The following is a 20,633-nucleotide window of genomic DNA, read 5'->3' on the forward strand; positions in this document are numbered from 1 at the left end:
CAGTAGATTTATTGTAACGGAGCCAAATGTGGGATTTATTTTTAAATGAGCATGCTTGCGTTTTATTTCCTGCAGTATCAAATTTTGAGAAGTTGAAAAAGATTGTTGAGCTAAAGGCCAACTATGTTATTCTGATAAAGTTGAATGTAAACATATGGGACAACTAAAAGAAAGAAAGAAAATCCCATTCCATCCCTCCCAATGCTACATAGAGGGCTTCTAACCCTCCCGTTGATCGATTGACCATGAAGACAACGGCAGGCACGTGAACGAGCTGAGCCCATGCCCCAAATCAAAACCACTCCCATTTCACGTCACCTACTCCTTCTGCACCTTCGACTTAACACCAGCTCAGAAAAAGCTGGGGTCAGGACAAACAGAAACACATGTGGGGGTGTTTTGTAAGCTCCAAACATGTGATGAGCCAGATTTGTTGGTGAGGCCGACTCCTGGCCATTGATTGGGGGGGGGGGATGGTGGTTGGAGTTACATATTGCGGAGCTGAATGGCCTGTGTGACCCGGGACAGGCACACGGGGCACACGGCCTCTGGGCCCTGGCATATCTGAGTGGCACAATCGAGACAGAAAAGGTTATGGCCGCAAGGAACCAAGGCAGCGATCACCTGGCTATTCATACACTTGACGCACACCTCCGGGCCTCTTCCTGATGACCCCAGCGCCGGTCGGTAGGAGAAAGAGGATTCCGGTGGAGAGGAGGACGAAGAGGAGGAGGTGGTGCTTTCGCTGGAGGACGAGAAGGCGGAGCTGTATGAGGGGATTCTGTGGGCGTCGGGAGTTCCAGCTGACCCAAAAGGCCTTCGGTGAACACGCTGGGCCTGAGGGTGCTCCAAGGCCTCGGTCCCTGAGAAGGTCGGGGACAGGCGAGGGGTACCAGGCAGACTGGTCTGTAGACATCACAACCAGAAGATATAAGACAACCACAAACTGACATTTTTCATGTCTTTGGACTTGTGCTGACATACCTGAGACTGTAATGAATCAAGGGCCTGTAGAGACGGGTTGTCCACGAAGGGGCTCCAGATGTGCGTTTGTGCAGCAGAATGCAGGGTTGGGGCAGTGGAAATGGTTAAAGGCTCAAATCCCGAGAAGCCTCCACCACCTCCCATGCTGAAGATCTCTTCAGAACCCACTCCAAGAAGATTCTCGCCAAACCAGAAGCTTGTGCTGCCACCACCACTACTACTGTTGTTGTTGTTGTTGTTATTAGCATTGGCGTTAAACTGAAAGGTCGGGCTGAAATCTGCCATCTGGTTCCCATTGCCCCCGCCGTAGAAAGAGTCGGCCGAGCTGGAGCCGCTGCCCAGAGAGCTGGAACTGTCGTTGCGGTAGGTGGAAGACATCTTGACAGCGCCGCTTGTATTGCTATTAACCCGCTGAGTGCCACTGACGCTCATGGGCAGCAAGTTTCCGCTGCTTGGTGACGAGGCACCACCATGGAGCCATCCAGCCTCCCCCAGAGCGGCGTGGCCCGCTGCAGTCTCAAAGCTGACATCCGTCCCGTTGAACTGAAAATCGCTGTTGTCCACGCCGGGGGCTTCAACGCCCCCGCAGGACCCCGTGCGGAGGGCGATGTGTGCCTCTATTTCCTCCCTGGCTCGGTCCACATTCTCTGGCATCCCCGTGACCTCAAACACCGGCTCTTTGTCACGACTTGGCGTCACAATGTAGGTGTGGGTCTGCTGCTGAATACGTTTGATAGTTGCCCCTAGATGGTGATAAAGGACACGTCTTAAACAAAAAATGGATCATTTCAAACAACATCACCTTTCAGTATCCAGCATCTTCACTTCTATCCCCTGAACATGCTGAAAATCAGCGTACTCCAGAAGTGAGATGGCTTCTTTGAGTGAATTATCAGAATTTACAAAGTTTATTGTCTATTAGGGAAGAAAATGTGCTTCTGAGTTGATCTACAGCAATAAGCCGAGAGCCAGCATCCTCGTTTACATGCAAGTCAGAAAACTTCAATTTTTGAATGAAGTGCATTCCACTCTGCCACAGTAGGTGGTAAGGCTGAACGATTCATTGCATATGCAATTAAATTGCGATGTGACAAAAGGAGATTTTCTAATTGCAAAAGCTGCAATTTGACTGGCAGCGAGTGGTTAGCACAATGCTAATATACATGGAAAACCCCACATGGATGCTAATGCCAATATCGCCAATTACATTCTTACAAATTACGATTTAGGAACATGCCAAATGATTACATTAGGAAAAAAAAAGATCTGCAGATCACAGGCAAAAGCACAAAAATTCACAGCCATCTACATTTCCTGTAACAGAACAACAATAATAAAATCTGACTAAAGAACTGCAGCTGTGCAATAATTACATCTTCTAACTGCCGGCTGTTCTGGTCACTCACATGGCTAAAGAGCTCAAGACTAAACTCCTGTCTAACTCCATCCAGATCTTTGTAAAACCTTTAAGTCTAAAAATGAGGAGAGAAAAAACCCAAAACAAACAAAAAAAAAAAAGTAAAAATCAGCCCCAAAAGTCTCATCATCAGTTCAAAATAGACAAAAAGACTCACCTTTGGGACCCACAACCAATCCAACAACACGATAAGGCACCCGCACCTGTTGGGGTGGAAATAACACTTACACAAACCTTCCTTTTGAAATAAAATGCTTTGATGACAGTGTAGAACTGTGCAGTTGCCATAACAACAGCCCTTAATGTGATTCACTGTAAAAGAGCATCCAGGAATAACAACATGATTCATTCATGCAGCTTGCCAACCTGAATAGTCGTCTGTCCGGGTAGAGCAGGGGTCCCTAAAGTGTTCACGGCAGACAGAGGCCCAGTTTTGTTTCGAGACGCTCTGATAAGGGAGAAGTGATCAGCCGCAGAAAGGATCTCCCTCTTTGCCATGGCCACGTCTTCTTTACGTCCCGTCACGACAAAGACCGGCTGCTCCCCCCTCACTGGCGTCTTTATGTAGGTGTTCGTCTTGGCTCGAAGGGCCTTGATCTTACAGCCTGGTGGAGGGAAGATTTCAAAAAAGAAACAAGAAAAGGTTGAAGCATGTCTGATGCCACATTAGTGACACAGACATTTATTAATAACCAGTTGGACTCATCCAGACCAGCTATTTTTAATGACACTCATACTCTGAATTTTGCAAACAAAAGCAACATAACTACAGTGCAAGTGCATATTGGCTTGTTGTTTGTGCTGAAAACAAAGCTTCACACAGCTGCGGTCCAAAATTATCCAAGTCAAAAGGCCAAATAAAGGGTTTGGAGAAGAAATAAAGTGGATCAGAAGCCATTTGGCTAGCATTTAATCTTAGATTGCAGCACTTGAATATAAAGTGTGACCTTTAGCATTATCAAAGCATGCAGTTGATGTCTCTTTGAATCATTTTTTCACTACACATGCCGTTTTGAGTACAAAATGATATTTTTTTAAGTTCCGTATTTAAAAAAAACACTTGACAAGTGTGTTTTAACTCATTTGGTCTTTTGAGTAAAAAAGGTTGACAGTAGTGGAAATTTAAAAATTAAATTAACTTGATTTTTTTTATTTCAACTACAAAAACTCAAATGTTATGTTTTTTTCTTGAGTTTTGGTCATTTGAGAAAAGGCGAGCGCAGAAATGCCCCTGCATTAAAAAACCTCATGAATTGTTGGTGTTTTTTATCTCCTTTATATTCATTTCTGCTGCTCTTGTCTTTCCTCCAGACAACTTTTTAAAAAGTGGTATACTTTGCCATTTCTTTGTTTCCAACATGTAACCAACAGGGTGGTTTAATGTGCCTCTTTGTTTCAAACATAGTGCAATCAAACATTCAATCGTTTATTCCATTTACAAGTTGGTCATGTTGTGAATTAAATATTCCTTTTAGCAGTGGTCGAGAGTCCAACATCATTACCAGAGCCATTTCCTGTTGTTGTCAACACCCTCCCCCAACTGCTCTGAAACACTACATAACAACACTCTCCCTGCTCCATCCAGCCCGTGGAAACTTTGTGTGAAAGCCCAGATATGGATGTCTATTAAAGGGGACGGGTTCGGCTGACCTAATGAGAAGAAAATTAACCATAAGGAGTTGATCTGGAGGCTCCAGCTGATGTGGCACAGCAATGGTGACCAACAGTGCTCTTTATGTGCTACTGCGAGACAAAGACAACCCTGGTTTAGCACAAGGCACGGCTAGGGGATTCCTGACTGCCCTCACAGCAAAAAATTGAGATAACTGTCAAACAAACGGTGCTTAATAGAAGGGAGAATTTCAATTTTCGAACCTGTGATGATTTTATTGTGTTTACTTACCCCGACTTGACCCAATTCCGTCCACGCGCACGTTTAAAAGCTAGACGTTGGGTCACAAGTTAGCTAATTTCTTTTAGAAAAACGCTCACCTTGCCTGCCCACAATTTCGGCGACGTGCTCGGAGCTCGGCACGGCCACACACTCGGTTGTGTTGATACTCTTCCGCTGAGTCAGAAGCGAAGGCTCGGCCTCGTAACCCGCATCGCCGTAAACGCCGGATGGTAGCATCACCATGCTGCTAGCCGGAGGTAAGGCGCTGCCGGCGACCCCGCCATCGTCACGCTCCTCTCCGTTGTACAATAATACCGTATCGGTATGCGGAGGCTCCATTGCAGACGGCAACACGGAGCTACTTGGCCCCGAATGGAGGTGTGGATGGCGGTGGGCCTTCGCCAACAACGAACTCCCGGTGCAGCCCGGGGAATCGGCCGCTGCCTCTTCCAGCTCTTCTTCTTTCGTTTTGTTCGCTTCATCTCCCGAAGGTGGCTGATGCAGTGGCAAAGGCTTCAAGTCGAGGACCGTATCAAGGAGGCTGAAATGAGAAACCGACGGGCGCTGATGGTGGTGTGGGAATGAGATACTCTCGTCTGCCTGTTCGGTGGTTTGGCTTTGGGTGCAGTGGTGCTCCTCAAGGCCCATACCGGCGAAAGCGTGCACTAGCGGCGGTGGGACCTCGGACTCTCCCTCATCGGCCTCCAGCAAAGATGTGCTACTAGGCATCATGCAAAAATGTACAAAATATGGCAACTAAACTGAAACTGGTATGAGTCGCGAATGGAATTTGTTTCGGTTAATAAAAAATAAAATAAGCGACCAGCGCCTGAAATGTGTGGCTTTTGTTTTGTCTTTTCAGCTCTCCATGCAGCCCTCCCCTACACTGTAATCTCGTTCCTGATCACGCGAGACTTCGTTTTAAGGTCAGTATGGTCATCGGTTTCTGCGACTGGAGTGTGGTGCGTTTGACGATTAGTCTATATTTTTTTGTAATTCACACAATCTAATCTCGTTATTTTGTATCTGGTAAAATTACTGTATGTAAATATATATCATAGATATTATACAAATACATGAGCAAAAACGAATGAAAGGTTATGAAAAGCCATCAGAAACAACATTGAAATAAAAGTGATCAAAAGCAATTAACAATGTATAATTATTTAAGGGCATATAATAAGATGCACGATGATCCACAAAAAAAACAAAGAGTTAACCCCGTTAAGCCTACTTAACTATGAAAAAAATAATAAATTCTTCTTGCAGATTTTTTTTTATTTAGGTCATCACATATCACACATGCAAACACAGACAATAGATTAGCACTTGTTTGACATTCTGCCAGCTGTCATTTATATGATTTTCATTGATTGCCAATATTAGAAATAAGTGATTTCCTATATAAAAGATTGCTTACTTACTTACTTTCTTTCTTTCGTTCTTTCTTTCTTGCATCCGCTATGTTGCCACAAAATAGTTTTGTGTAGCTGATTTCATATGATGGTGTTCATCTGGACCATATTATAATTTAATCAAATGTTTACATAGTGTATCAAGAAATGGTGTTCCAATGGTGTGGATCATATCCCAAGTTTATAGAAAATGAAAATCTAGCAAAGAAAATCTAGTCTATTTCAACTTAAGTTTGAAAGCAAACCATATTTGTTTATTTTATTTTATTTAACATGTATTTTTCCAGATGAGTCGATTGAGAACTCAGTCATTTACGACGATGATCTGGCCAAGAGGCAGCAGCAGAAGAGACATAGTTAGCTGTACATCAAAGAAAAACAGATAAGATAAAAAAAATACAAGACAAAAATAAGATAAACAATTAGACATAAAGACGACAGACCATTCTCACTTACAATATGTACAAGCATTCAAAACAGACTTAAAACAGACTCATTTCAATTACCAATTATTGTTTTATTGTTGTTCATTTTTTTCCTGTTTACCAAGCAACAGGTAAGTTCTTTTATATGCAAAATGCCCCGACACATACAAAATGAGTATTTTTAAATTGTTTGTTGTCTGAATCTAACTTTTTTGTAACATATTATGTAAATATGTACAACAATTTTAAGTTAATACATGGAGTAACGCAATTCAGTTAACTGGCTTTGTATCAGCCACGTTGGAAATTGTTTTAAAAAAGGAAGCCGAGTTCTGCTTTCACGTCTTTGAGCGTAGACCACGTGATCTCCCCAGCACTCGTTACAGTCTGTAGCTGACCAATGGGAGCCTTTTAAAGGCGGGACTATTCACGAAGGACAGCCAATGCGGTGTCACGTTTATGATACGTTTCCTAGCATTAGTTGCATCCGGGTGTTGACTTTGGGGTGAGTCGGTAATTCAGAATTGAGGACAAAAATAATGTTTTAAGAGTCGTTTATGCTTGAATTAAGTTTAACATCATTCGTCACACATGTATAAAATATACGAGTATAATAACAGCATACATTTGTTGCGTAACACAAACGAGTTCCTGCCTTAAACACAATGATAGCTAGCTTGTTAGCTTTAAGCTAACTGTCTCGCTGATTTATGCTTTGTCGTTATTTCTGCATTGCTCTGCTTGACTTATTTTTCTAACTAAGTTTATTTCCCTAGGTTAAACACTGAAGCAACTGACTTTCAGTCTCGAGGATGTTCGGATCACTTCGGGTGCTGTTGCAGGTGCTGTGGGCCCATCTGCTCTGTGGGTGGGTGCTTGGCTCTGAGCTGACTTTTGAGCTGCCAGACAACGCCAAACAGTGTTTTTACGAGGACATTATCATTGGCACCAAGTGTACTTTGGAGTTTCAGGTGCGTGTGGCTCATTTAGGTTCATATTTTAACAATCTTGTACTCAAATGGGAGGTTTGCAGCTTCAAACATGTCAGGTTTTTAGAGTAAAACAACCAAAATAAGGATTGAAATAGACTTTCAACACATTCACGTGGCCTAATTATAAACGATCTACCAGTGAAAATTATTGTAAACGTTATAAAGTTATCAGATGAGACAAAAGTGTTGGTCACTGCTGTTGATTTTAGCATTTGTAGATTCAAGCTCAAAATCACAGGCCATGCAGGGCCATTTTTATAGCAGTTTTATTGTTTTTAATGTGCTCTAATCCCGACAATATGCTTGACTAGGATTTCCTCTCTGTGTTCAGGTTGTAACGGGTGGCCATTATGATGTGGATTGTCGTCTCGAGGACCCAGATGGCACAACACTCTACAAGGAGATGAAAAAGCAGTATGACAGTTTCACCTTTACAGCAGCCAAGAACGGGACACACAAGTTCTGCTTCAGCAACGAGTTCTCCACCTTCACACACAAGACGGTTTACTTTGACTTCCAGGTCGGTGACGACCCTCCACTTTTCCCTAATGAGAATAGGGTCACTGCTCTTACTCAGGTAAGTTTTTCTGTTTTTATTGGTTTTGTTTGTAACCATAAAAATTCTGTTTACATTTTACCAAATTCCACCGTGACAGTATGACTCGTAAACCATAATAATCGACTCCTTAGTTAGTCTGCCAAAGGCTGGATCCTAACCAAACAGAGGTTGTGTTTACTGTGTGACTCAATTAAAGCAAACATTTTCAAATATTACATACTGGGTTGAGCAGGTGTGGTCTTTATGGTTCAAAATTCACTCTAAAAGGGTGTTTGATGGAAGACAGTATGTACCTTTTTTTTTTTTTTTTTTTGCTGAAGAGTGTTTGTTGCTTGACAGTTTTTAATTTGTTCACCGTTTCCAGATGGAGTCTGCGTGTGTGTCTATCCACGAGGCACTGAAGTCTGTTATCGACTACCAGACACACTTCCGCCTCCGCGAATCCCAGGGACGCAGTCGGGCCGAAGACCTGAACACCCGCGTTGCATTCTGGTCCATTGGAGAGGCGGTTATCCTGCTGGTGGTCAGCATCAGCCAAGTGCTCCTGCTAAAAAGCTTCTTCTCTGACAAGAAGACCACTATGACTCGTGTTGGATCATAACAGCATTTGAGTTCAGGATCGGATTCATTGCTTTTTTCTGTACCTGGGTTTGTGTGCGTAGAGTGGGTAGGAATAGCAGTGCTGCACAGGAAATGAATCATATCAGACTACCAGATGAGATAATCTGACAATTTCTCATTTAGCACTGCTGTTCTTAACAACCTCATGCATATTAGTTTTGAGGGGGAAAAGTGTGTTTAAAGTTGTTGAAGAGGAAGGAAAAATGAAAGGAAGGCTTGATTGGATAGTTGTCTGTATTTGAGTCTGTTCAAGTTAGTTCAGTAGTTTGAAAAAAATCAGAATTTCTAAGTGTATTTTTGCTTTTATTTGTGTTTTTTGCACCTTTACCTCCCACTTGCCTCCCGCCCTTCCAAATCTGCCGTGACTTTCAGCCCATAGTGCAGTTGGTAATGAGCAAAGTGATGGTAGGTGAGACAAAACTCCTTATGTGCAGGTCACTGCATCTCTGAAATCAGTGCTAAAGGCACTTCCAAAAAGTTTTATTAAAAAAAAAATCTTACTTTCATGAATATCAGTTTAGTGATGTGAACAAGATGCATTTGTCACATGAAATAAGCTGAGCTGAGTTTGCTGTACAGAGAACCCCCCCCCCCCCCCCTTTATTAGCTTGGCTTGAACGAGTGCATACCGTCAGTTACCCAATAACTTAAAAAGCAGTGTCAGATCAACAAAATTAGAAAATTAGTTTTTGTGTAAAATACCATCGGTTTTAAAGTCACCAGCTTCTACAAACTTTCATTTGCTCCATTGCAAACATGAGTAAGGTTGTCTTTCCTGTTTTAAAGTCTGACAGTATATTTATCTTGTAGACTCAGTGACATTTTGGTTTTATACATGATGTGAATTTGTGTGCTGGAAGGTTATGGGGTGGGAATATTCCAGTATTTTTGGTTTGAATTTGTAATTTGATTAAATCATATAAAGAGTAATTGGGTTGTTTAAATAAACAATGAATTGAATGACATCTGAGAATACAATTATGCCTCAGCTTATTCTTTCAGGTTTTTTTTCCATCAGATTCTGAGTGAAGTTCTTCAGTCAATAGTATTTTCTCCCAACTGGTCACCGGTAATTTGTAGATTTCTCTAAGGCATTTTTGTATTTTGTTAAGTTATTAGTGTTGTTGAATAAAGACATTTACGGTTAAATGTTAAAATTTGCATTAATGATGAAATCGTGACATCAGAAAGATGTGAAATTTCTAGATGCACCACCTGGTCTTGCCTCTTCCTTCCTGCAGAGGGCGCTATAATCAAAGCTGCCTAAGCTCATTTTGCATCCATTCAGCAGTTGACTGAATAAATACTCGTCGATTGCAAAGGAAACTTATGTAGTTACGTTTGTTTATTTTTATTAAATTTGCTGTGTTTTTCCCAATACACAATCATTTTCCATTAAGCAAAGTGGAGCTCTGGGTTTCCCAAAAGTAGAAGGAAGTAGAACAGGATTAGGCCAAGAATTTATTTAAACATCCCGATTAAGTTTTCAAACATTGCGAGCCAGCCTGAGAAAGAGCATATCTATCTATCTATCTATCTATCTATCTATCTATCTATCTATCTATCTATCTATCTATCTATCTGTCTGTCTGTCTGTCTCTGTGTGTGTGTGTGTGTATATATATATATATATATATATATATATATATATATATATATATATATATATATATATATATATATATATATATATATATATATATATATATATATATATATACAGTTTAATTGCTAATTTAATTTTGGGACATTCTTGTGGTTTTTTAGATCCAGGTAAAGCAAAATTAGTGTTTCTGATTAGAATAACTTCTCTGTATATCATAAAAAACCACCTCAGGATTAATTAAACCTGGCTGTTAATTTGAAGCAGATTAATGGGACAGAATGAATATCTAGGATAACTTTTGTGACTGAATCAAGGATAAAACAAGATGACAATAAAACCCTAGTTTAATCCCCTCTCTGGGGTTTGAGAAACCCCCCAGGAACCTTCCTAATTCTGTTGCTTTAAACTCCTTACGTAACAGGCGTACTGCACTCTGATTGGATAGCAGCCTTGTCAATCATCCGCTCCGTGGAAAGAAAAGACTGCGTCGCGTTTGTGATTCGACAGAAACCGAGTCGTGATCATCCGGTAGAGCCGTGGGTGGTTAGCCCTTATTTACGTTCTCTCTCTCTCTCTGAGGGTGTTGTGAGTTTACCGACGGGCCAAAAGGAATAACATTAACCCATTTTTTGAGAAAAACAGCCGAGCTTAGCCTGTCGACGCGCATGAGAAGAATAACGCGGGGACATCCCCAGCCAGTCCGGCTCAGCGTCGCTGTTTTTCCCAGGCTAAGCTAGCAGCAGCATTACGGGTGGGGGTGGATTTCTTCATCTCGGCCCTCGAAAACAGAATATAAATAACGTCAAATGCTGTGAGACTATGCCAAGCGAGGGAAACGGATCTCACGAAGGGGAGCTTCGTGGGGGGGATGAAATGTCAGCGGAGGAGGGTCGGCTGTTGGGTCAATAAGGTGAAAAGTTGTTCAGTCTTAGCGGAGCTAGTTGAACTGATCGAGGAAGTTGATTAGCCACCTTCGCTAACAAATGTATCAACCGGATCAAGGGTCGTTTCAAACGTCCGAGTTAAAGATTCACACAACCAGCCCCAATGTTTAAAGCCGAACCGCAGAAAGCCACGTAACGACGGATTTGGCGAAGTCGGGGGTTATAAACAAAAGGAGGTTCACGCTACGACGTCTACACTCCGATCTCTTTGTTTCACTTCCATCGCCGCCTTTGTGTTTACCCCACCGTCTGAGATGGATTTAAAGACGGCGGTGTTTAACGCAGCGAGAGACGGGAAGCTCCGTTTGCTCCAGAAGCTGCTGGAGAACAAAGATGGGCATGAGGTGACCAAGCTGATGGGCGAGAAGACCAACGGGGCCACGCCGCTCCTGATGGCCGCCCGCTACGGCCACCTGGACCTGGTGGAGTACCTGTTGGAGTGCTGCTGTGCCCCCGTGGAGATCGGGGGCTCGGTGAACTTTGACGGGGAGACCATTGAGGGGGCGCCTCCTCTATGGGCCGCCTCGGCCGCGGGACACCTGAAAGTGGTCCAGTCCCTGCTGGGTCACGGGGCTTCCGTCAACAGCACCACCCTCACAAACTCTACCCCGCTGAGGGCCGCCTGCTTCGACGGGCATCTGGACATTGTCAGATATCTGGTGGAGCACAAAGCTGACTTGGAGGTCGCCAACAGACACGGGCACACGTGTCTGATGATCTCCTGCTACAAAGGACACAAGGAGATAGCTCAGTATCTGCTGGAGAAAGGTGCAGATGTCAATAGGAAAAGTGTAAAAGGTAAGCCAACTAAACTGCTGTACATCCTGTTAAATCAGGGTTGATTTCAGCTGCAGTTTGTACTCTTAAATATCTAAAAATAAACTCGCCTAACAGGCAACGACCAAGTCATATGACACTAAATAGCTGAAGCTTGTTCATCTTTCAGGCTAAATGACTCAACATTTCAACATGAACTTCTAGTTTCACAATAAAAAGCTGGTTTCTGGGAGTGTCTCTGGGATGGAGCATGTTTTTATTTATTTTAATTATGCGTTAGTGTTTTAATCCTTGTTTCTACCAGGCAAAAAGCCAGTGAGGACTTGACTGTGCTGATAATTTTATATCATTTAATTTTTGTTCAGATTTTTCTGCATAACATTGGAAAAAGCCTTGCAAGCAGGCACATGTTGGGTAATTTTAGGTCCCACCTCCTACACATCTGATTCAAACTGGTTCTTTATAATTAACTCATCTCTTGTCTGGTGAATTCATTCCCTGTTCATCTATGTATGATGACTGTTTATTTTTTTACTTTAGTGATTATGGCAAAAGGGCAGCACATTGTTTTTTTTTTTTTGAGTGGAACGAATAAATCCAAACATTGAGTTGCTTGTGACTATTAACTGGACTAAAATAAATGTGTGTGATGGTGAATAGGGATGCACCAATGAGGAAAATTTAGACCAATATCAATGCAGGTTATATGGCCAAAAGGAGATATTTATCAATTGTATTTTTTCACCTACACTTTGACATTGTGTAAAAGGCACCAAACCACCTAAGATGCTTCTCTGCATCACTATCATTCACATGCCCAAACAAATACCGCATGGCCAACCCCGTCCAAACAAAAGTGCAAACAAGAAGGAAATAAACATTATCGGCCCAGTTTTACTCATCGGACCAATACTGATATATTAAAAATGACCAAGATCGGCTGATCCTGATGTTGATGCTGGTTTAACATGCGTTCCTTGTGTTGAATATTGTAATGTAGTAGCGGGACCCTTGATTATTGAAAGACAATGAGTAAGTTGGTAGAAAAAGGCCACTGCTCCAAAACCAGCTTCAAAAAGACGTGTTTGAAATGTGTATGTGTCGCTAACAATCACAAACATGCTGCTAACACATGGACCCCATTTAGATGTTGAAACTGCAGCAGGATTCCTAGTCTGGGGGATTTCTCCACCTCCTTCACCAGAGGAAAGGGAGCAAAACATTTTTATTTTTAAAGAAGAAAATGACATTTAGTCGCACAGAACCCTATTTACTCTGGGCGTTAAAATGCCGAAATTCTGTTTTTACAATCACACTAATCGGGACAAAGAGTCCCGAATGTAGTGTGCCACAAAAGACTGAAGTAAGACTTCAGATGTGGACCAGTAATCTCCGGCTTATAACAGTAGCGATCACTTTCTAACAGGTAAGACATTACTAAATGTTTTATGGCATTTTGTTAACACTTACTTAGAATACTGATACTTATTTCACGTGTCCTCAACGCAAATAGCTTTCAGAGTGCTAATGTTTTTAGCGGTTAGCTTAGTGTTGTAACGCAGCGTTTATATACCTTTATTAAAATCAAACGTACCAGAAATTGGGATTTAAAAAGGCATAAAATGGTTGTTATAAGAATATTCTAGCACATACTGATTGTTAGCAATAGCATTGTTATCATGAGTTAATCAATTAAAATAGCACAACTCACTACTTACCTGAGCAAAAACAACACGGCAGTCATTTAAAGCCTCCTCAGATCAATAAAAGGTTAACCAACCTGAAATAAAACCGCTGTGGGCTTGTAAATAGGGATGCAACGACACCACTTTTTTCCAAACCGATACGATACCGATACTTGGATCTGAGTACTCGCCGATACCGATTACCAATACTGATACTTCTACCACACAAAAAAATGCAATGATTTGGAATACAGATTTGATTTTCTTCTGTTTTCAACAGGAAAAGACTGGGAGGTAGATAAAAAGTAAAATATATGAATGGAAATCATCACAAAACTAGCCAGACTAAGTAAATGTATTATTTAGTCTGGCCATGCTCCATCGACGGCTCTCGGTTGTGGGGCGGGTTCTACCGTTGTCTTTCAAATGATCTCCGCATTCCACTGGACAATGAATGTGACGTACTCTTGTTTCACTCTGTTGCGTCATCCAGGCATATAGAGTGCTCTGATTGGCCCACAAAGCGGAAAAAGCTCTGTGATTTGTTCACTAAGCAGATAGAGCACTATGATTGGCCCACCATTATGGACCAATCACAGCTCTTTATGTGTTTGAAGCCTCTCTAGAGAGCTGTGATTGGCTAGCCAGAGTCCTGGTAGGAGCTGCTGAGGTTCCAATGGAGCGTGCATAGACCATTCTTTGCAAAGCAAGAATTTGGTCTAGTTCACTAGGCTATCACAAAACTAAAATATTAGGTGAACAGAAATGACAAGTTACAGTGAAGCCATTTTCAAACAACTGCATTGGTATCGGTTCCTGGTATTGGTTAACTTTTACCAATACCGGTATAGGTATCGGTGCCGATACCAGTATCGTATCGGTGCATCCCTACTTGTAAAGGCTTTAATTTGGTTTGCAGTGTAATATGAGGCATGCAGCACAAGTTGATTTGTTATGCCGATCGCTTCAGTGCTGAGTCTACAGTGAATGTAAAGTCCGACTTTTGAAACTATATGGGTCATAAACTAAAGGAGGACGCTTCCTGTCCCCCATTTGAGTTTTGCGCGACTGCAGAGTTGCGTGAGTGAAACCCAGCAATATCCAATAGTGTTTGGCTGCAGACCAGGAGACCGCCGTTTCAGGCCAACTGCTGATTCAGACTCGTATTGTTTTTGAGAAGCTCTTGGAGCGCTGCATCGCTTCAGTTTAACTTCTCAGTTGTTTCTGTTGCAAAAGTGAAACTTACGGCCCTTGTTTACTTTCATTTTGAATATATTTGGCGGCCAGAGCTCTGCAGTAACTCCTTATGTGATCACGACTCTACCTTCTGTTGCGCCAAGGCGCATTCATCATTTATAAGACAGACGATTGCCGCAATATTACCACCAAGCGAGGCAGAACGACTGCCACTTAATTTGCACATCACCATGCCAGCACGGCGCGTTTATAAGACGCACAGTTGCCGTAATATTACGCTGATTTTCCCGGCATGGTGCGTCTTGTAAAAAGTGGTAGTTGGAAGTAGAATTGTGTTGCTAATAGCCAATCAGAGGCAAGATGTCCGAATATCTTGAATATTAATGTAAGACTTCAACACCTGCTGTTTTTCTGCTCACTTCGGCTGTGGTTCACTTCTAGCTTCTGACATGAGAGCACTAGAGCTTTTTTTCCCCTACAGACATTGACTCACAAGGCATTCGTTTATACTGGAGACCATTGCAAATGAGTTGGAGAAAACAATTGAACTTTTTCTTAAGTAGAGCCAATTTTAAATAAATAAATAAAAACTGGCACATCCGTGGGCAGTCTGATGCTTCTGCTGAATTTTAAATGCATATTTACGTTCCTGAAAAACATCTAAATTCAGAATAATTAAAAAGATTATTTTATTAAACCAGCCTCATTATGACCGGTTAGCTCAGAATTGAACCGTTCTTCTCCAGATATGAAACAGGTAATGTATTCATTGCTCATTATCTGCTTGAGCATCAATAGAGAGAATGCTGGAGGCAGAATTGCCATTAACGAGAAATATTAGCTGATACAGCTACAGTTAGTGAGATCAAATGTGTTAAATGATATTACCATGGTTACAATAAACAAAAGCATTTGGAAACCGTGTCATATTTTTGATAGACACGTTCTAACCTTAAATTCCTGCAGAGCTGGTGTCCGTTTGACATGCATGCGTGCGTTTATGATCACAGGCAACACGGCGCTTCACGACTGTGCCGAGTCGGGCAGCCTGGAGATCATGCGAATGTTGCTGCAGTACGGCGCGAGCATGGAGCAGGATGGGTATGGCATGACCCCCCTGCTGTCTGCCAGTGTCACAGGCCACACGAACATCGTAGACTACCTGACGACACACCCGCAGGTCAGACTTTCAGTCACTCCCCTTTGGAGAGCTTGTCAGGGTGAACATGGCGTTTGGGGTCAGCTGATTAAAAAAAGTGACTTTCTCTGCTCTTTAGACAAGTCACACAGAGCGAATCGATGCCTTGGAGCTGTTGGGAGCAACGTTTGTAGACAAAAAGAGGGATCTGCTTGGAGCTTTGAAGTACTGGAAGAGAGCTATGGACCTCCGATACCTGGACAGTAACAACGTGGTTCAGAAACCAGAACCCAAGCAGCTGGTCATGGCGTATGATTATGCCAGAGAGGTGAGCTCCATCCTGTAATCCTGTAACAGACCTAATTAAATGCTAGAATCAAAAAATGGGGTTCAATATTTCAACTTTTCTTCCAGGTTACAAATGGTGAGGAGCTGGACGGACTGATATCTGACCCAGATGAGATGCGCATGCAGGCTCTACTGATCCGCGAGCGAATCCTCGGGCCGCAGCACCCAGACACTTCCTATTACATTCGTTACCGTGGCGCTGTCTATGCTGATTCTGGAAACTTTGAGCGCTGCATCAACTTGTGGAAGTACGCCCTGGAAATGCAGCAGACAAACCTGGAGCCCCTCAGCCCCATGACGACCTCCAGCCTGCTGTCGTTCGCCGAGCTCTTCTCCTTCATGCTGCAGGACCGGGCCAAAGGCCTCCTGGGGACGTCTGTGTCTTTTGAGGACTTGATGGGAATTCTGTCAAAGAGCGTTCTGGAGATCGAGCGAGCAGTGAAGCAACGCGGGCCGATGCCGCCTGAGCCCATTCAGCTCAGCAAGGCGCTCTCAATCATCCTGCATCTAATTTGTCTTTTAGAGAAGGTGCCGTGTACCGCAGAGCAGGATCATTTCAAGAAGGAAACAATTTACAGGTCAAATTGTGTTGGCTCGTTGTACCTTGACATCCCCATGTTGCTGGAACGTTGTGGTTAAACTTAGTTTTACACGCTTTCAGGTTCCTGAAGCTCCACCCGTGTGGGAAAAACGGCTACAGCCCTCTACACCTGGCAGTGGACCGCAACACCACCTGCGTGGGTCGCTATCCCGTCTGCAAGTTCCCCTCCCTCACGGTGGCTTCGGTTCTCCTGGAGTGCGGGGCAGATGTCAACAGCCGGGATGAAGATGACAACAGGTCAGTTTTATTCCAGGGTTTTTCCAGCTAAGCTCGTCCGGTTGTTCAGTTGTCGCACTGTCCATGTCTCCACCAGCCCCCTCCACATAGCTGCGTCTAACGGCCACCCCGACATCATGAACCTGCTGATTTCCTCCGGGACCCACTTCGACAGCACCAACGCCTTCCAGCAAACCGCCTGCGACCTCCTGGCCGAGAAGGAGCTGGCAAGAAATGTCATCCAGCCCATCAACCACACCACGCTGCAGTGCCTTGCTGCCAGGGCTATCATCAAGCACAGCCTGGACTACCGGGGAAACATTCCCGAGAAGCTGGAAGCCTTCGTCCTGCTGCACAGATAATGATCGTCAAAGGGGAGGACTGTGACGACGCTGGGCTGACCGAACGCATCCAGGAGCTTTACAGCTCCCACGAGGAGCTTAACGAGCACCGTTATGAGAGGTGAAAACGGCGAGTATGAACTTGGATGAATCACATGCACGAAATGTCTCCATTTATCCCGTAAGAGTTTAAAAATGATCGGTTGAAACGGAGTGGCCGCAGCATCGACCGACGCGGCTGTATTAAAAACGCATCGCAACACGGCAAACATTTTGTATTTCTGAATGACCCGATTACAGGGATTCACATGTTTTTGCTTGAGGGATTTATTTTTTTTTTCATATTCCACCAAACTATTTATTGAATGAAACTTGAGAGATTTTTCTCCATGCTGGCTTAAATAAAGCGCCTGCTCCTCCTCTGTCTACGCAGCCTCCAGGTATCTCTGCAAATGCTGGAACTTCAGGTTACTCCTAGTGTTATTTTTTAGGATTATTTTTGGTCGCCCCATCACAGTTGCCAACAGTTTTGGACCCTTCATCATTTTTTTTCTACAGTGCAATTTATTTGTCTGTTCATAAAAATCTGGATATCTGCCAAGTGGAGTCGTTTATCCAAACCTGTTTTTTTTTCTGCAATTTATTGTACAACAAAGCTTTATGAGAGGGGTTAATGTCTGCAAACACCATAAGTGCTTTATTCTTCCTATGCACAGGCTGCGCTGTTGGAGAACAAACAAAAGAGACTGTTGTATTCTGTGCCGGCTCTAGTCTGTGCAATATCTCATGAGTTTTTGTGTTTACCTCATTGCCGCCGCTTCCTTCGGGTGGGCGCGAACCCATTAAACCAGTGTTGGAAGATGAGCAAATGAATTTGAGTGAGTGTGTGTGTGTGGAAAAAGTGAAGCTGTGTGTTTGTTTTTTTTTAATGAGTTTACTCAAACTGAGGACAGGAGTTGAGTGTTGTGGTGCTCGCTCATGAAGATTCCGTACTGCACGACTGAGTAGAAAGCCGCGCAGCAGTGAGGGAGTGCAGGCGTGTGCAAACGTGACCTCTCCTCACCGTTCAGAAAATGAGCTGACCTTCAAACAGCGCCGCTCTTTAGTAGTCAAAAATGAAAACGTCTTGGTAGCTTGCCAACGTTCGCCCACCATGTTGGAGACCTTTTCAAGACAACTCCTTCTGGACTCCAGACCACAGGTTGGGGGGGGGGGGGGGGGGGGGCTTCGTCACTCACAAATGAGAACAGTAGTGAAGCTTTGTGTGTTTTCATGTTTGCACATCAGCTTTAGATGTGCGGGGCTGAACAAAAAAGGGCTTTTTTCATCATTTGTAGGATTTAATTTTCCAGTTCAACAGCAGAAAGATAATGTACAGGAACACCCAGGGCAACTTGATATGAACCTGCACTTTACTACAGCGGAGATTAAGATTTGATATGGCATTAATTAATCAAGTTCATGTCTTAATTGCCAGTTTGACAATAAAACCGTGTTGCACTTGTCTCTTTGACCGGATGTCTTCATTGTTTTGTGGGTTTTTTTGTTGGGTAATGTTGGTGAAGACCGTTGTTGATTGTGTAGCTTTCTCTTGTTTCATCGTTTATTTTACCAAAACTAATTCATCAGTTAAAAAAATTCTTTTACATTCTCGCCGTTCATGATTTTATATATCTTATCAAAAAGTGCATAAATTACATTTATGAAGGAAGCTACCTTAGCCTACGATGCTGCTGGTCGAAGCAGTAAATGCGTTTGAGTTTATTTTATTTTTTAAATATTTCCGAGAACTACCTGCGCCCATAATGCTTATTTGTTAAAGCAGCAAAATACAAATATAGTAGGAATTTTAATTTCAATCAATCAAAGCTTTATTTATAAAGCGCCTTCCGCAACCCTATCGGGAAGCCCAAGGCGCTGAACATGGTACAAGAGAAAGTTAAATATGGTGAATAAATCGAAAATAAAAGCAAATTACAAAAAAAGGTAAAACATTCTAGTAGAAGACAAATGGGTCAAACAAGGGATAGAGTGAACCAATGAAAACAGGGAAATAAAATCAACATAAAAGGGCCAAATTCAAACACATTCAGGAAACGCCAAGCGGAGGAGGTGGGTTTTTAGGCGACTCAAAGACTGGCAGAGATGGGGACAGCCTCACTGAGGGTGGCAACTGGTTCCAGAGTGACGGTGCTAGGACTGAGAAAGCCCACAAGCATCTGGCTGCAGACATCAGCTAGCGTCTTTATCGTGACAGGAAGTGACGTATCCGGAAAAACAAGACATCGGGTCATTACCTTCGCCGGAAGTAGTCTGGATTTGTCTAGGAAAAACCATACCGTGTCGTTTTTTTCTTCGATATGTACATATTTAAGAGAAAAATTACACGATGGGTCATTACCTTAACCAGAAGTCATTACTTTCACTGGAAGTAGTTTTTTTAGAACAAAATTCACCGGAAAAAGCTTTTTATTTCGGATTTTTTTTCTCTTCAGATCTGGACTGGCAAACTTTTAAATAACGTTGTTACCTACGTTGCATGAAAATTGAATATTAAATCCCTTTGTCCTTCAGACAGGGAATTTTTATGGCAGTAGCACATACATGTGTGTGTGTGTGTGTGTGTATATATATATATATACACACAACAATAAAAGGCTGTAAAGTGAATAAAAAAACGTATAGAAAAAATGACTTTTCAAAAAGTGCAAAAAAAATAGTACTTGCTAAATATTCAGTTTTATTGTTAAGCCCAAGATGAACTTTTGACCTACACCAATTGCTAAAGTACAGGACTCCCAGAAGCAGTGAAAAATATTTCAGCAACACTCCTCTCTCACCAGCAACAAAAATTAGTTACAAAACATCCATAACACTGTCCTATTGTGTGTCACCGCAGCTCATTGCAAAAGAATTTAACTACTACAGCTGATAACTACTTAGCTAGTTGGTATTTATTTTGAGTGAAAGACAAGAAAACCAAAGAAACACTTAATTTCACAACCATTTTATTTTGGGTACAAATGAATTTGCTGAAGCATGGCTTTCTCAGCTGCAAATCGATTCATCCCCTCCCATTTTTCCAACACTTTTATTGTTACCTGAAAAACGTGCAGGATTACTTCATCGTCGTGGTCGTCGTCTTCCTCCCCTTATCCGGGTCCGGGTCGCTGGGGCAGCATCCCAACTAGGGAGCTCAGACCGTCCTCTCCCGGCCACCTCCACCAGCTCCTCCGGCAGGACCCCAAGGCATCCCGGACCAGATTGGAGATGTAACCTCTCCAACGTGTCCTGGGTCGACCCGGGGGCCTCCTGCTGGCAGGACATGCCCGAAATACCTCCCCAGGGAGGCGTCCAGGAGGCATCCTGACCAGATGCCCAAACCACCTCAACTGACTCCTTTCGATCCGGAGGAGCAGCGGTTCTACTCCGAGTCCCTCCCGAATGTCCGAGCTCCTCATCCTATCTCTAAG

The 20,633-nt window shown here is 42.9% G+C and overlaps 3 protein-coding genes across 3 annotated transcripts; 2 read left to right on the top strand and 1 right to left on the bottom strand.

Annotated features, from left to right (window-relative positions):
• Nucleotides 1-341: 341 nt before the first annotated feature.
• LOC107394047 (RNA-binding protein MEX3B) lies at nucleotides 342-5,191 on the bottom strand. The gene is made up of 5 exons (XM_015972783.3): nucleotides 4,394-5,191; nucleotides 2,768-3,006; nucleotides 2,559-2,604; nucleotides 985-1,727; nucleotides 342-906 (listed from the first exon to the last, which is right to left on the bottom strand). The coding sequence occupies exons 1-5, from the start codon at nucleotides 5,025-5,027 to the stop codon at nucleotides 487-489; spliced, it is 2,082 nt and encodes a 693-aa protein (XP_015828269.1). The 5' UTR covers nucleotides 5,028-5,191; the 3' UTR covers nucleotides 342-486.
• Nucleotides 5,192-6,544: 1,353 nt separating this feature from the next.
• tmed7 (transmembrane p24 trafficking protein 7) lies at nucleotides 6,545-8,532 on the top strand. Its single transcript, XM_015972784.3, has 4 exons — nucleotides 6,545-6,640; nucleotides 6,912-7,106; nucleotides 7,459-7,704; nucleotides 8,051-8,532. Exons 2-4 carry the CDS (start codon nucleotides 6,948-6,950, stop codon nucleotides 8,285-8,287), a joined length of 642 nt encoding a protein of 213 aa, XP_015828270.1. The 5' UTR covers nucleotides 6,545-6,640; nucleotides 6,912-6,947; the 3' UTR covers nucleotides 8,288-8,532.
• Nucleotides 8,533-10,884: 2,352 nt separating this feature from the next.
• On the top strand, nucleotides 10,885-17,408 carry fem1c (fem-1 homolog c). Its single transcript, XM_015972785.3, has 6 exons — nucleotides 10,885-11,655; nucleotides 15,527-15,696; nucleotides 15,794-15,982; nucleotides 16,069-16,580; nucleotides 16,664-16,840; nucleotides 16,917-17,408. Exons 1-6 carry the CDS (start codon nucleotides 11,112-11,114, stop codon nucleotides 17,179-17,181), a joined length of 1,857 nt encoding a protein of 618 aa, XP_015828271.1. The 5' UTR covers nucleotides 10,885-11,111; the 3' UTR covers nucleotides 17,182-17,408.
• The last annotated feature ends 3,225 nt before the right edge of the window (nucleotides 17,409-20,633 follow it).

Source organism: Nothobranchius furzeri, chromosome 17, assembly GCF_043380555.1.
Source record: "Nothobranchius furzeri strain GRZ-AD chromosome 17, NfurGRZ-RIMD1, whole genome shotgun sequence".
Lineage (NCBI taxonomy): Eukaryota > Metazoa > Chordata > Actinopteri > Cyprinodontiformes > Nothobranchiidae > Nothobranchius > Nothobranchius furzeri.

Bases quoted from the DNA above. Each gene is read 5' to 3' on its own strand.
- LOC107394047 (XM_015972783.3), bottom strand. From the start codon at position 5,027: ATGATGCCTAGTAGCACATCTTTGCTGGAGGCCGATGAGGGAGAGTCC. The intron at 2,605-2,767 runs GTTGGCAAGCTG...CCACCCCAACAG, and splicing joins CCGGACAGACGACTATTCAG to GTGCGGGTGCCTTATCGTGT. The intron at 1,728-2,558 runs GTGAGTCTTTTT...ATCACCATCTAG, and splicing joins ATTGGTTGTGGGTCCCAAAG to GGGCAACTATCAAACGTATT.
- tmed7 (XM_015972784.3), top strand. From the start codon at position 6,948: ATGTTCGGATCACTTCGGGTGCTGTTGCAGGTGCTGTGGGCCCATCTG. The intron at 7,107-7,458 runs GTGCGTGTGGCT...CTCTGTGTTCAG, and splicing joins AGTGTACTTTGGAGTTTCAG to GTTGTAACGGGTGGCCATTA. The intron at 7,705-8,050 runs GTAAGTTTTTCT...CACCGTTTCCAG, and splicing joins GGGTCACTGCTCTTACTCAG to ATGGAGTCTGCGTGTGTGTC.
- fem1c (XM_015972785.3), top strand. From the start codon at position 11,112: ATGGATTTAAAGACGGCGGTGTTTAACGCAGCGAGAGACGGGAAGCTC. The intron at 11,656-15,526 runs GTAAGCCAACTA...TTATGATCACAG, and splicing joins CAATAGGAAAAGTGTAAAAG to GCAACACGGCGCTTCACGAC. The intron at 15,697-15,793 runs GTCAGACTTTCA...TCTGCTCTTTAG, and splicing joins ACCTGACGACACACCCGCAG to ACAAGTCACACAGAGCGAAT.